The sequence below is a fragment of the Nestor notabilis genome, unplaced genomic scaffold (assembly GCF_000696875.1).
Source record: "Nestor notabilis isolate BGI_N333 unplaced genomic scaffold, ASM69687v1 scaffold27723, whole genome shotgun sequence".
In the NCBI taxonomy this organism is placed as follows: Eukaryota; Metazoa; Chordata; class Aves; order Psittaciformes; family Psittacidae; genus Nestor; species Nestor notabilis.
The window spans coordinates 17,409-32,219 of NW_009921958.1; the positions used below are offsets into that span (position 1 = coordinate 17,409).

Genomic DNA, 14,811 nt, shown 5'->3' on the forward strand with positions numbered 1-14,811 from the left:
GTCATCCATAAAATAAATATATTTTGTCACAGAATATATTTGTCCTGTTACTAATTCACTTGATTTATTTGTGATATTATAGATTGCCCCTGTATTGCGAGAGTACTTTCCAATTTGCCTTTTGGACTCCAGTGAGCAAAAGAAACAGGTTTTTCTAATACCTGCTTTTCTATTGTAAATTAGATTTTCTGGATGGGCAGTCATAAAAGCTAAGGCCAGTGAAATGGTGTTGGTAATAGATGATGTTTTCATGTGAGGTGTATTGGCAGTCAGATGATGGATCTCTAGGAACTTGAAGGTGACAGAAGGGAGCCAGTTTCTTTGAAAATTGTCCTGGGAGTTGATGAAGTGAAATGCTGTTGTGTAAGATCTTATTTATTAAAGAATGTACAATTTCAGCAAACTGATTTGCTTTCAGTTTTCTGTATTTTTGTTGCTTTGGGAGTTCCTGATTGTCTTCAATTATTTACTTATTTTCTTTTTCTTAGTAAAACGCTTCAGAGAACCAAAGCATGAAAGACGTCCCTGGAGGATATGGTATGTTTCTGCATTCTTTATTCTTAATTTTGTTTCTTGCATGTGTTAGAAATTGAAGGAAATTTTTGCCTATGATGATTGAAAAAAAGAAAAGTGATGACAAGAAATTGGTGACTAACAGTGAGGAACAAAACCAAAATACATGAGTCAATGCAGTTATCTTCTGTGTGTTTCTCTACTAGTTCTTTCATACTAAACATTTTCAGGAATCTCTATAGAGATGTGCATTTTGACATAAACCTTCAAGTTGTGCTGCTTCTGAAGGTCGAAACTTACAGTTGCCCAAAGATGCATCTGCACATGTACAAACTTCCATAAGTTTACAAGAAGCTCTCAGTTGGGCTTAAACAAAATTCCATGTTCTACAGAACATGTATCCTACTATACATAAGATAGAAAACAGTGTAGTGAAAAATATAAATATATAAGCTATGAAAGAAACAAGGTATAAAAAGTGTATTTTTTATTACTTCTTAAAAGTTGTTGGATTATAGCAATGCCAACACAACCTGTACTAGTTTTGAGACTGGGGTGAATGTTAAGTAGTCATTCCAGTTGTTGAAGACTTCAGTGGTTTAAATTCATCTCATACAATGCTGCTTTTCAAAACTAATCCTGACCTTCATTGTATTGAGAAAATAAATACAAAATCTTGGTGTACTATGGTCTACCTCAGTCTGAAATTCTGAGAAGTGGAGTGATAACCCTTAATTTTTAAGCAATGAATCTTGTTCTGGGATTTGAGTATTGTTATTTATAGTGTGGTGTACTGATTAGATAAGGAACTCGCTGGCTTCCTGCCTCGTCTCCAACACTCTGCTTTCTATGTCATGCAATGAATGTAAGAGAAGGACTTTTAAGACAAAGTTGTTAGGGAGGCGAGATGAATTCGGGAATAAAATATTTGTATGTGTTGGGGTGTTTGGATCTTTGTTTAGACCTGGAAACAGCAGACAAAAAAGGTGTTGGTCTCTATAAAGAACACACTTCTGCCTACAGAATGCTTTTTACACAGTTCTTATATTTAACATTTAATAAAACATCCACTGGAAGTTTTGGGTTTGTGCAGAGGGTGATGATAAAAGATTGAGAACAGCTGGAGTCAATACTGAATCAGTACCTAAATGCTTGTTTCTATTTTCCCTGTAAATAGCAAACTATTTTCTCTGTCATCTGCTTTGAAGATAAAGCTTTCAAGGTTGTAATGCTTTTGTAGTGTGGTCTAAGCTGTTGTATTACAGATAAAAATCAGTGAGACCACTTCATGGTTCTGGGTGGAATGGGTTGGCTTTTTAGCAAAATACTCTAGCTAAAGGACTCATTAACCAGCTATTAAACTGCTCACCAACAAGCACATGATGAGGATTTTGATTTTGTCCATGCCATAAACTTGCTAAAAATGCATAAACATAAAAGGACTGAAATATCGCGTGAGATTGGGTTACTCATTGTTTACACAAGGTTATTAAAGACTTAGCTAGGTTTAGTGAGGTTTAGCTAGGTTTAGCTCTTGAATAATGCATGTGATACCAAGAGGATATCTCTGGATTTTAAATTTACAGTGATAAGGTTTCAAGTTAGTATGATTTGGTTTGTTGCTTGCAATGTTCAAGGAAAAAAAGGGGGCGGAATTTAGAATGGATCATTGTTAAATGAGCTAAATTCCAGGGCACTTTATCATTCTGGTGTTCTCATTTGAAGAAAAAAAAAGAATAATTGATACGGAATTTTAATTAACATAAATTTGCAATGTCTGGCTGTCATGTAAACAATTTTGTCTGTCTTAAAAAACTGTTTTGACTCTGTACAGGTTTTTAGATACTTCCAAGCAAGCCATAGGGATGTTGTTCATCCACTTCGCAAATGTCTATTTATCAGACCTTACAGAAGAAGACCCCTGTTCACTGTGAGTGTTTAAATTCAGAATATTGGTCTTTATGGAAGTTCTGCAGTTGTGTTTGGTGTATGTGGGCAATAATGCAAGACAGGACTGAGAAACCCCTTTTCATGGTAAAAAGCACTTTCAAAAACCTGTGCTGCAAGCTTAGTTATTCAAGGATCAGAGTTCTGCTCTTTTTAGATCACGGCTGGCAGAACCTGAGGAAGTCTTTTCTGGGCCATGTATGGATATTTCAGACCAAGGGTAAACTCTTACTACTTCTCCACCTCCAGTTAATGAATGAGGATTTAGGATGCAGATTGTAACATGAGGCTGTTTACTGGAGGAGGTGCTAGGGACTAAAGGAGATGAATATAAAGTTGTGTCCACTGACCTCCAGCTGCACAGTTCACTGCAGCAAGGCTTTAATAGAAAGTCAGATTGCCTTCAGGGATACTTAGAAAAATCGTTCATGCTTGTCTTTTCTTCTAAACCCTACAGTAGCTACTGCAGTATTATTTCATTTGGTTAAAACAGGAAAGCTTGCTTGGTACCCAGGCACTTAGTGCAGAAATTAATTTTGCAATGTCACGCTTGGAGCAGTGTGACTAAGTAGATAAGCATTTCACTGTAGTATATTAAACCTGAAGATTTTATGACTAAGACCCTGTCAGGCTCTTTACAGGAGCTCCTGAAGCAAAGGGTAATCGTTTGGGTTTGTCCTTTATAGGGCTCATGCTCAAAGAAGCTTACACGTTCCTGGTAATAGAAGCTGTGAAATTACTTTAAAAAGCCTGGTAATTTGCCTTTAAAAGCAATCCAGATCCTTCAATGGCATCTGCTCACTGTTGTCCTTTGGTAAACAAAGGAGCTACACAGCCCAAGGAACATGCTTGTGTTGCTTCACAAGCCTGTTTTATTTCCCTTATTCCTCCTCCGTTTCTTTTGCATTCTTACGTGCTATAAATGTGCAAGTTAAACACTGCTTTTCTCTTCCCACCATAAAACATTTTGGTGGGGAAAATTCATTTATTTTAACACTAACTGTAAAGTTGAAATTATAATTGAGAGTTACAATAATATCAGGCATCATCGTAGGATTTTCCTTGCTGAGTTAAGAATTCCCTAATAGGTTTAAAAACTGGCAGGTGCAAATTGCTTTCATTCTGTTCTTATATATTAAAGGACATAGTTGAGGAAGCTTACCAAGGCTTGTCTAAAGTTGTCTGTGTTTAAAGGTATAGCTCAGGTATTTTAAAATTAAAAGTAACTGTGCTGTGTACCAAGTTTTCAAAATAAAAGGCTTACTAACGTGTTCTGTTCTACATGTTCTAATACAGTGTACAAACTTTCTTGTCAAATGCCACTTTTCGTGTAAGCGTAACATGATACAAAACAAGAGGGTGAGGCAAAGAACTGTTCTTCACTGTTCTTAGGTTAACAAAAATTAGTGTGTAATTTCTTGGACAAGGGCACAGGTCCTCCTGGTTAGCAGAAAAAATAGGGTGTAGTATTATCCAAATGCACTTGTTTTTTCTTGGGAAAACTATATTTTAAGTGTGCCAAGTGGGTCAAAATTAGAGAGTAAAAGCAACGTTTCTGTCTGTGACTTTAAATAATAATAATGTTACTCCGCGAACTCAAACATGGATAGTTTTCTGTTTTTTCCTGGTTTGTAGTTTGTGGGCTGTTTTCAGAACAGCACCAGAAAATGTACTTTTGGAAAACATCATGGTTGAGAGCTCGGAAAGAACTACAATTGGAAGTTGCCGTTTGTGTTTGGGAACGTAGTGCTGTAGTTTAGGTGAGTGTGTGATAATATCAAAGCCGATAAAACATCTGTTAAAACACCTCGACAGATGGGTGGTTGGTTGAAGAATTTTAAATAGAAGAGGCAAACAGCAGCCTTCTTGTGTAGTGCAGGGTAGTGGGCTAGCTGTGTGCGGCACAGCGGGAAGGTTGTGTGAACCCAGCCTTTTACTCACTGAACTCTCAGCCAAGTGCATTTATCTGATAGTGGCAGCAACTTGTGTTGTGAGTGCCAGTGCCCCAGTTCCACCTGAGCAGGGTTAATGCAGTGACAGAATGACAGAATGAGCATGTTACCTGCATGTTCTGAGCCTGATGTGCTTGGGAATATCGGGCATACTTGGCCTGTGCTGTGAGCTGTAATTTGATGTGAAATAGGTGTTGGCACATCTCTTCTCCCAGCTCCTGGTGGCTGCCTTCCTGCTGTAGACTTAGAGCAGCCCCTTGTGGCCTTAGAATGACTTGTGTACTTGTAATTGCTGCCTTTCCTCTGCCAAACACTAAACCTTAGGTTTAATGTTTGTCCAATATGAAGTTCATTAAAACTCCAATTAGACACACAACTATTAGAAAATTACTATTTTTTTAAAAGTTTGTGGGTAAGTCTTGGCTGAATAAGGGCATGACTGCTTCATTTTTATTCTTGAGCTGCTCTTGAATGGGATTTTGGGGGTTAGAACAGCTCTTTACTGATTTGAATGCACGTATTCATACTTTGCTTTCCATTTTCTCATAGTTTTGACCCCATGGATTTGTCTCCATGGATTTGTCTCCACAGCTAACAAAAGCTGACAGTTCTCTGATTTGCTATTTTTTTATCTGTGCAGATAAATTCCTATGGCTCTAAAGTTTACCTTAACTATTTGGAATTGCCGAATAAGACTTTCTTTACTGATTTGAATGCACATATTCATACTTTGCTTTCCATTTTCTCATAGTTTTGACCCCATGGATTTGTCTCCATGGATTTGTCTCCACAGCTAACAAAAGCTGACAGTTCTCTGATTTGCTATTTTTTTATCTGTGCAGATAAATTCCTATGGCTCTAAAGTTTACCTTAACTATTTGGAATTGCCGAATAAGAATCTCAGTAGCAGGGATTTACAGCAAGTCTTATAGCTGGCTCTTTCTCAGCTGCTGTTTCATTCAATACATTTTGTGACAGCAAATAAAAACCAAATTAACTTACAAAATGCTCTGAATTTCAGCTAAACCATTTAATGAACTTAAGAATTAATTTGAAACTCATAGTAATTTCTGGTTGCTTGAAGCAGGAGTAAGATTCCTTTTTCTCTTCTTCCTTTAGTTCAGATACAGGTTTTCCATGCAGAGAGAACTGAGCAATGGTGAAAACGAAACCTGGATTTAATTTAAAGGAGTAAAATTAATATTGGCATTTATATAGAGTACGTACGTGCACACATGAAAATAGAGGCTGGAGCTTAACTTTGTCAGAAACAAAATATTGACACTCTTGTAGAGCTATTTAAATTTTAGGCTAATAATGTCGTTATGGACACAGGTAAATTATTATTTTCAATATTTTGGCTTCTCAACATACGTATTGATCTTCTAGCAATCGTGGTGTTCAAGTACACTAAACCTTGAATAAAATGGACCCTGCTCCTTGTTTTCTTTTACATTTTTCCTTTCAGGTACCTTATCAACTTCTTGTTAGATGCCACATTAGGGATGCTGTTAATCTACATTGGTATACGTGCAGTCAGCAGCATTGTGGAGTGGCAGCAGTGGGAGTCCCTTCGCTTTGGTGAATATGGTAAATGTTTCTGTTCTTGTACTGAAATGATTTTGAGGTTAGAATCTCAGAATATTCCAGCTAGTGGTTAACTCATCTTAAAATCATTGTACGATGATTATAATGGTCATCTTAATATTTGACTTCTCACGAGGGTTCTTTTAAGTTCTGTATCTCGGCATGCACCTTCTGCATTAGAAAGCTCAGCAAGTCTCTAAGCATTTAGCAAGTTTGCAGCAACTGCTTGAATATTCTTTTTATTTTTTAGGAGTGATGAACGAATGATAGTGGCTAATCTCATGGAAAAAACAACAGCCTGATAAATTTACTCTGAAACACTTTTAAATAAATGATAGGTGGAAGTTCATTTCCTATTAAAGCTTTCCCTGAACCGCATGCCACTGTCTGAAGATAGAGGCTAAGAGCTCTGCCAGCCCTCTTTAAAATAAACACATACCTTCAGTGAAGTGAATGGCAAGATGGCCTATGCTTGTCTTAAAGTAATGATCACTCAAACTCCCGCATGTAGGGCTTGTATCACTGATGAAAAATGTGTATGTCTTTTGAGCAGTCTAAGGAATAGACTAGTGAAACCATTTTCACGTGAAGTTGTGGGGTTTGTCTTCCATTACACTAGCCACAGAAGTCCACTGATGTGCACAAATTGTGGATGTGCAGATGCAGTTGAGTATCATACACACTCAATCAACATTTAATTCTGTTCAACCTGTTATTTTCAGATTGCTTAGTCTGGCTGGTTGGGAATTGAAGTTCTGTATAGGTGCTAAAAATTACTTTTGAAGCTCTTTGAGATAAGAATGGGTGGAGAGGTTGCCTCATAAGATAGCTATGGCTCTTCATCAGAGAGAAACAAAAAAAAACAACCCTATGGTTTGGAAAAAAAGGAAAGTAAAAGCTTTCATAACAATTTCATAGCTATCATTGGTAGGCTTTTGGGGTTTGTAGGTTTCTTTGTTTTTAATGATCCTAAGTGGCTGACAGAATTAAGAATAAGTAAGTAAGGGCCTTGCCAAGATGAAGTATTTCAAAAGCTTGGGAAGTTTACAACTGAATAGCATTAACTGCTATTTGCTTTAATGCCAGAGTTTTAAAATAGAGGTGATGACAAGCATCTATCTTAGGAGAAATAACTGCCTATCCCATTAGGGCTTTTTATTTTTTTTTTTTTTTTTCTTATATTTGTGTAGATTGAATGTGTATCTTTTAGGGTAACATTTGTGGCCATTCAAGCTGTTTAAATCGGCACTGCCACAACTCTGTTTATCTGCTTTTTATTGCCACATGCCACAGTCCAGTATTTCTACTCTTTTTCTTTGGACTGGTGAACATCTGACTCTTCAGGGAACTGATTCGGAGAGCTAAACCATCAGAAACTTCACCATATGTAGAAAAGTAAATAGTTCCCTCAGATCAGTCTCCAGAGAATTAAATAAGCGGCAATGCCCAGGGAAGGGAAGAGGGCAAGGAAAGGGCTGAGACATTGCTGCGCTACGCCTTCTGACCGAGCATTGGGACCTATTGCCCAAAGCCCCATTTTCTGATAGTTGATTTGGCTTGAAGCCATTTAAAGATGTTTGAACAGATTTCAGCCCGTATAAAATTGGCTTTCCCCTCAGAGTAAAAAAACTTGGTGTATCTATTAAAATTATACATAGGTACTTGTAATCACATCAAATACCGGATTTTATTTCTTCCTAATAAATAGTATTCTGGTTTTTCTTCTGTAATCTGTTCTCCTCTCATTTTAATGTCCTTTTAACAGTAGGCAGTCTGGGTGGATGGGAAGATGCAGGGAATGTATTCACTCTGTATCTTACTGACTTCAGAAATGAACCTGATTTTATTTTAGGTAGCTATGAGGCCTCTGTGAATAAAGCAACTCAACCCTTAAAATCAAAAGTCAAACCGTTTCTTTTTCTGTGGAGGAAGCAGGCTGCAACTGGTCTGTTATTGTCATTCTGAATTAGGAGATCTTGTTTATCACGTCTTTCTCTGTGTGTAAGCTGTGTATGAAATTAAGTTCTCTTTTCTGTATCTTCATTAATGTGCTGTCCCAGCCCTAGTGTGTTGGTGTTTTAGTCAAGCTATCATAAAGACAATTAAAAAACATTGTAAATCTGATTTCTGTTAATCATGTGGGAGAGCCTTCTGGTATAAAGAGAAATAGGTAGCGGATGGAAAGTTATTAGTAATGTCTGTGAGGTTAGTAAGGTTAGACTATGTTAGAAATCTGTCTAAAAAGGACAACTTGCATTGGATTGTTTGCTGCCCTCTTCTGTTAAAAGCTACTGTTGTTTCTGAAGTGACAACCTTTGTATCACCATTTTATTTGAAATTTTTCAGTTTGGCCCCAAGAAAATCATCTTATTTTTCCTAAGATTATTTAAAATAATGAAGTAGGGTAAAAGATGAAGCTAAAATTCAGTCCTGTGGGGTCACAAGTGTATTTAGACTTAGTATTTTGAAATTAAATATGGCTGTTTAGTAGGCATGGGTGGTGAAGTGTCTGCTTATTGAAAGGTATCGGAAACCTGTGGCATTTTATCTGAAGTCATAAAGTCAAGTCCTCAGCTCGGAGATCAGGGTGATTTCAGTTTGTTTGCAAGTAGGGGAAAACAAGAGTCCCGTGTCTCTCCTCCACACCCCTAACAAGTCTCTTCTTGTGATTGAGCGATGTTTATGTTTCTAGAGCCTAAATAATCATTTGTCTCAAGTTAATTCTTGCTGTGAGCTCATTTCCCTTCTTAGCTCTATTACTTGATCCCTGGTGATTCACTACTTGAAGCTGTCACAAAAATAGCAGTGTCCTGCTGGTTTTAAAAGCCTCTTCTTTATATGGAGGATAGTTTTTCAGCATAAATGCCTCAAGGAAAGATTGGATACCAAAATATCAGCATTCATAAATGGCTGCTGTTTGTACAGCAAAACAGCACTGCACGCTCATTTATAAACAAAGTAGCATGACGCTCCCTCAAGGGCTTTTTTATGTCAGAATTTTAAAGTTTATTAGATTTGTCTTCATATTTCCAGTTTTGTCTGTTCAGGTTCATTACACCAGCAGCTGGATTTTAATAGAAGAGCAAAATCAGTTAACATGTTTGAGTATGTAAAGAGCAGAAAAGCAGTCATGATCTGTAGCGAAAAGAATGTTCTCTGCGTTCTCCTTCCCTTCTTGTCTTAGGCTGCTTTAGCTGCTGTGAGTAGAAAACAGGTGACCAAATCCCTCTTGGTGACAATGAGCTCTACTGGCAACTAAATCGTGCTGTGGTCTCTTTGCTTCTCAGATGGCAAAGCTTAGAAATTGCCTTTGATGCATCTCTTCCCTCCTAGCTCTTTGTTTGCGACTTGCAGAGCAACTTAGAGCCGCATGCGGTAGATAGCACTTACTTTAAAACTTTTAAAACTTATTTTGGAGTAGTTCTGTGGGTTAGCATTTTCTTGAGAAAATTTCTCAGGATTTGCACAACAGAGAGAAGTTACAGGACAGAAGAACCACAGCTATTCTGTTCAGCAGCTGTCTATAAACATGAATCTGCAAAGTGGCTGATGCAAGTAGCTCACGCTACTATACTCTAGTTTTTCTCTGCCCAGCAGTTGTCACTGAGGATTCAAAGGTTTTCAGTTTCAGTCTTAATGCACTTTTCCTTGCAGTAAGATTTCTACTGATCTGCTGTTTTATTCTGAACATGTAATTTATACATGACAGGTATAAAATTGGAATTTGAGAGACTATCAGAGACTTTAGAAATTGGAGCCTTATGGGTTCAACAGTAACATTGTAATTTGAGTTTGTGTACTGAATCTTTGAATGTACGAACGTCCCAGACATTCTTGGGAGCACCTCCTACTTTTTTCCTTGAATTGCATAGTTTATAAAATGATAAAAAAATACTTGGTTGGAAATTTTCTCCAGAGGTCGCATGATCCAGCTTCTTGCCTGAAGCAGGGTTAACTTCAAAACTGAAGGTTGTTCAGGGTGGCTTCAGTCCAGCTTCTAATTTATCCAGGGTTTAATATTGAAGAATCCCTTTGAGTAACCTACTCCAGTGCTTAACCATTGTCATTGTGAAAACTTTTTTCCTTTCTGTCAGAATTGTACATGTACTCATCCAACCTGTATCTCCCCACCTTACCTACAGGGGTGCTACTGGGAGGCTGTCAAAAGACTTGGTAAATTCAAAGTAAAGAACATCACTATGTTCCTGCTTGTAATTAGAGCTGAGAGATCATTTTGTAGAAGCAGTAGGGCACACAAAATACTCAGGTAGAATTTAATACATGCTATGTCTAAATTCAGTCATATACTAAGAAAAATAAACAACCAACCCACCCTCCACACAAAAACACCATTGAACAAAAAAGTTCGTTGCTGATAGTGCACAACTCTCTTAATACAGAGTTTCACAATTTTTGGACATTCAAAATCTCATGTGACAGAGTAGGAATAGATGCAAAATTGCTATAGCTGTTTGTGCTTTTATGAACTAAATACAGATTGCAAAAGAGCTTAGCATAAACTGGTGAAGTTTCAATGGTAGCTAAAGGTAGTTAATGAATAAAACTAGAGAATGCTAATAAAAATGGGGAGTATAGAAATTAATCGCTAAACTTTAATTCTTAAATCTAATTCAGGCCTTGTATCTTCAGAAGAATCGCGGCTGCTCATCTTAGTTACCGATGTTTCCCTTTTCAAGTCTTCTAACTTTTTTTTTTTTTTTAAACAGAAGCTATAAACTATGGTATATATTAGCAAAACTCAAGCATTTTAAGCATTTTCTTCTTGGACTGTTGAGTGGTGATCACTAGCTCTTACTGTAAAACTTGTTAAGGAAGTTCTCTTTCTTTTGGATTCCAGTCTGATTTATGTTTTTCTTCACAGCATTTAAGCAGCAAACAATAAGTCTCAAGACTATGTTCCGGAAAAGGAAGTAGCAACTATCCATTATGCATTCCAAATACTTAAAGGCATCTGAGTTTTATTTAGTTATTCATCCCCAGACTACATGTTTTAAGCTGGCTTTGAAGATATGGAAGCTATTGTGAAGACTAAAGAGCTAACGCCTCCCTCCAAAGCTTCCTTTTGGTTTCTGGTGAAGTGCTGCTTTAAGCTCACCTGCAAAGCTTGCTAGGCATATCAGTCCTCTTTTTATCCCTTTATTTTTTTTTTCCTTTCCTCTCTCATTACTTTCATAGGCTATAATAGTCTACATATTTTTATAGAATCATAGAGTAGTTAGGGTTGGAAAGGACCTTAAAATCATCTAGTTCCCACTCCCAAATGTTCAAATATTTGTTATCTTCATTCTGTCCTGGCAGATAACTTAACGCGCTCAGATTTTCACTCTGCTACAGTGGAATGCTGTGGAATTTCAGACCCTTTCAGATTGAAACTAAAATGTGATCTTGATATTTTTTTTTTATTTTTTCTTTTTTTTTTGTTCAGTTAAATTCTTCATAGCAACTCTTGCACCTGTTGCTTCAGTTATGATTGGTTAGTGTGGTAACTAACTTTGTAGAGAGGAAAAATGTGTAAGGTAGCACTGGGAGGATGGCAGAAATCCTTGCCTTTCTACTTAGACTAAAGGGATGTATGTTTTTCCTCAGCTATGTTTCCCTTAAGTTTCCCTTTTAAGAAACTTCATGGTAGAAGGACAAGAATAACAATTTGGTGATAAATATAATGAAGCTATATCTTGCTTTCATCAGATTATGTAAAACAATGAGTGTATAACCAGTAACTGCTGAAATGGAAAAAGTCCTGTTATATTCAATTTCTAACTGATAGTTTCTTAAAGTTGTGAGGCTGAGGGAAGGGAAGGAGCAGCACCAAGGAAATTGGAGAAGGCACTTTAAGAGGACTTAGCTGCCCTGCCTCCTCTTATACTGCTTTTCTAAAATGTTTACTGTGAAGTAAAATCAACCCTATGCATATATAGAACCTTTCTTCTTTCCTGCAGGTGACCCACTGCAGTGCAGTGCTTGGGTGGGCCAGTGTGCTCTGTACATAATGATTATGACATTTGAGAAAACCATCATCATTATAGTGCTGCTTATACCTCAGTGGAAAGAGGTTTGTATTTTTACAGCATTTTACAGATGAATGAATTTCAAGTGGAAGCTGCAAAGTAACAGACTCCTAATAGTGTTTATTGGTTTTGCTCAAGCATCGTAACTATCTGCAGTTAATGCCATGTAACTCTGTGATACTGGTATGTTAGTTTTGTTAGATCAGGACACTACTAGGTAGGCTTTCTGGCAGCCATTGTCAGGAACATCTCACCATATTTTGGAGGGGTTTTTATATACTGCAATATATAAAGTTTTATTCTATGTCCTTGTCTGAGTGCTCTTGAAGCTACTAAGTCATTTTTCCTTTTCTTACTTCTTTAACCCTTACTTACAGCTATTTTGTATTGCTTCTTGTAGTATTTTAATGAATTGTCTTTGCCTGACGTTGTTGATACATCTGGACTATGAAATTTTAGAAACTTGTAATGGATTAGCGAAGCCATTGCTGATAACTAATAATTTTGACAGAATCTGGGCAATGTAATACTCAAAGTAACAGTGCATAGTGTCATAGCCCATTAAAACCAGTTAGTCCCATTGTGTGTTCTGGACTACTTTGGGAACCATATTCTCCCTATTGGGTATTTTGTAAAATTCCATTCTATTTATGAGTTCCATTCCTGGGGAACATGCAGCTCTAAAATGTTCAAGATGATTCTAACACAGCTCTTCAGACTTCTGTAAACAAAAAATGACAGAGATAAGTTTAGTGCCAGCCCCACTTAATTATCTGTGGTGATTTATAAGCTGTCCTAAGTAGTTTTCTTTTCTACAAAGCTGTCCTTTTTTGATTCATACAAATTATTTCTGTAGCATTAGCTAGTACATAAACAATTGCACTTACTAATCCAGTTAGGTGCACATGCTGCCATGATCTGAATTTAATCCTTTTCTTTTCACAGGTAGCTTTATTGAACCCTATAGAGAACCCCCAGTTGGAGCTGGCTATCGTCATGCTGATAGTTCCCTTCTTTGTTAATGTTAGTACAACTTGCATGCTTCTGTGAGATGTTTACTTGGATATCTTTCTGCCATGTGTTTGTTAATTAACGTTAGTCCTTAAAGCACAGTGTACCTTGGTGCTTAAGTTAATTTTTAAAGAGGAAAGGTGTTAAAGAATGGATAAAATGTCTGGCTAGGTAGATTTTACAAGGCTGAAATCCATATTAAGCTAAGTAACCAGGCTCAGGAGAGGTGCAGAAATGCCTCTTTGTCATGATGACATCAGTAGATTGAACGTAATACTGAAATACTACAATGAAGTTTGCTTTAGGAAGCAGTTGGTCTAAGGATAGCTGTTCTGTGAAGTATCCTGTGTCTGACCTTAGCAAATAGTGGCTGGCCTATGACAGAGCAGAGGAAAAGGGCAAGTGAGCAGTCATCCTTCCCAAAGTAAACTCTCCCAGCAATCTGGGATTTAGGGACTAGAACCAGAGGTAGTGGGTGTCCTTGTATTTAATAACTGCTGGTGTTTTTTCTTTTCTTTCATCAGTTTGTTCAAGCATTGATTTTATCCTTTGAGAACCAAAAGTCTGTTGTACTAAGATGTCTGTCTAAACCGTTCATGTTTCTACATGAAGAATTAATATATGATCACACTGAATAGCAGCTACTTTTCTTATTTTCTTCTCTCCTATAAGGGAGTAAAGTAGCTATGCTCTAGAGCATTCATGCAATGTGTAATAAGCTGTGTGACTGTATGGCTGTACAAGATTGTACCTGTTTGGCCAATTCACAGTTTTTGTCAAGTTTTCCTAATTCTGTCCAAATACTGACTGAATGAAGAAATGCTACTCTGAGGAAAACTGAACTGTCACTTCCCCCTTCTCTTTAACAGGCATTAATGTTCTGGGTAGTAGATAATTTTCTTATGAAGAAAGGGAAGACAAAAGCTAAACTTGAAGAAAAGGAAGCAGGACAAGATTCAAGAAACGGAAGTAAAGTCCGATACAGGAGAGCAGCATCACATGAAGAGTCAGAGTCAGAAGTATGTACAGTTAATTATTGCAATTAATACAATATCAACCCAGTTCATCCCTCATGCCTCTGATTTCATTGTAACACTGTCAACTTAGTTTTTATTTTCTTTGCATGTACTTCTAACAGTAGTTCCTAGCATTGGCAGTTGAAAACCAGTTCAGCAGAATGGCATTGTTGCACCACTCATGGTAGTTAATTTCCTTCCAGACCAACAGGAAGACATAATAATATATGTAAATATCACATGTGAATTGGGTTACAAATGCTTCTAAAAAAGCCCACACAGAATACAAAACTAACAGACAATTCTAACTTAAAGAGTTTAATAGCTTAAAGAGAGAAAACTGGTGGAGGCAACTGTCCTGACTTTGGGGAAGTATTTACATCCTTGCCTTAGCATATTTTTATTCTAAATTATATTAAGTGGGCAGTTTTTAGTTCAGCTGAAGGATGTGTGGTATCTTTGCAGGTAAGTTGTTTTAGCTTTAGTTGATTAACATAATTTATCTGTGTTACAGACAGTACTATTTGTATGGGGTTTTCTATATCAGTTCTTTGGGTTTAGAGTCAGTAACTGTAGTAGACATTAATACACATGCATCTTTCTTTGAAATTTACTAGAGGTTCCAGAAGGGATGTCTGTTGTTTGGTGGTGCTGGCAGTAAATCCAAACTGTGTTCTGTAGGCTCTTTATTGAGTAAATAATAAGGTGCTTTGCAAGCATGAAAAAAGGAGGTTGAAAGTAGAATGAAGAAAGAGT

The 14,811-nt window shown here is 37.0% G+C and overlaps 1 protein-coding gene across 1 annotated transcript in view; it reads left to right on the forward strand.

Moving 5' to 3' along the window:
- Positions 1-488: 488 nt before the first annotated feature.
- The window catches only part of LOC104403299 (transmembrane protein 110), a gene marked incomplete at its 5' end in the record, with an annotated part of 14,502 nt that continues 179 nt past the window's right edge, over positions 489-14,811 (forward strand). Inside the window, 6 exons of the mRNA XM_010011383.1 lie at positions 489-537; positions 2,348-2,443; positions 5,881-6,002; positions 11,960-12,072; positions 12,974-13,051; positions 13,909-14,058. Of these exons, the coding sequence (XP_010009685.1) occupies positions 489-537; positions 2,348-2,443; positions 5,881-6,002; positions 11,960-12,072; positions 12,974-13,051; positions 13,909-14,058 (608 nt within the window). The remainder of the gene's footprint in view (positions 538-2,347; positions 2,444-5,880; positions 6,003-11,959; positions 12,073-12,973; positions 13,052-13,908; positions 14,059-14,811) is intronic.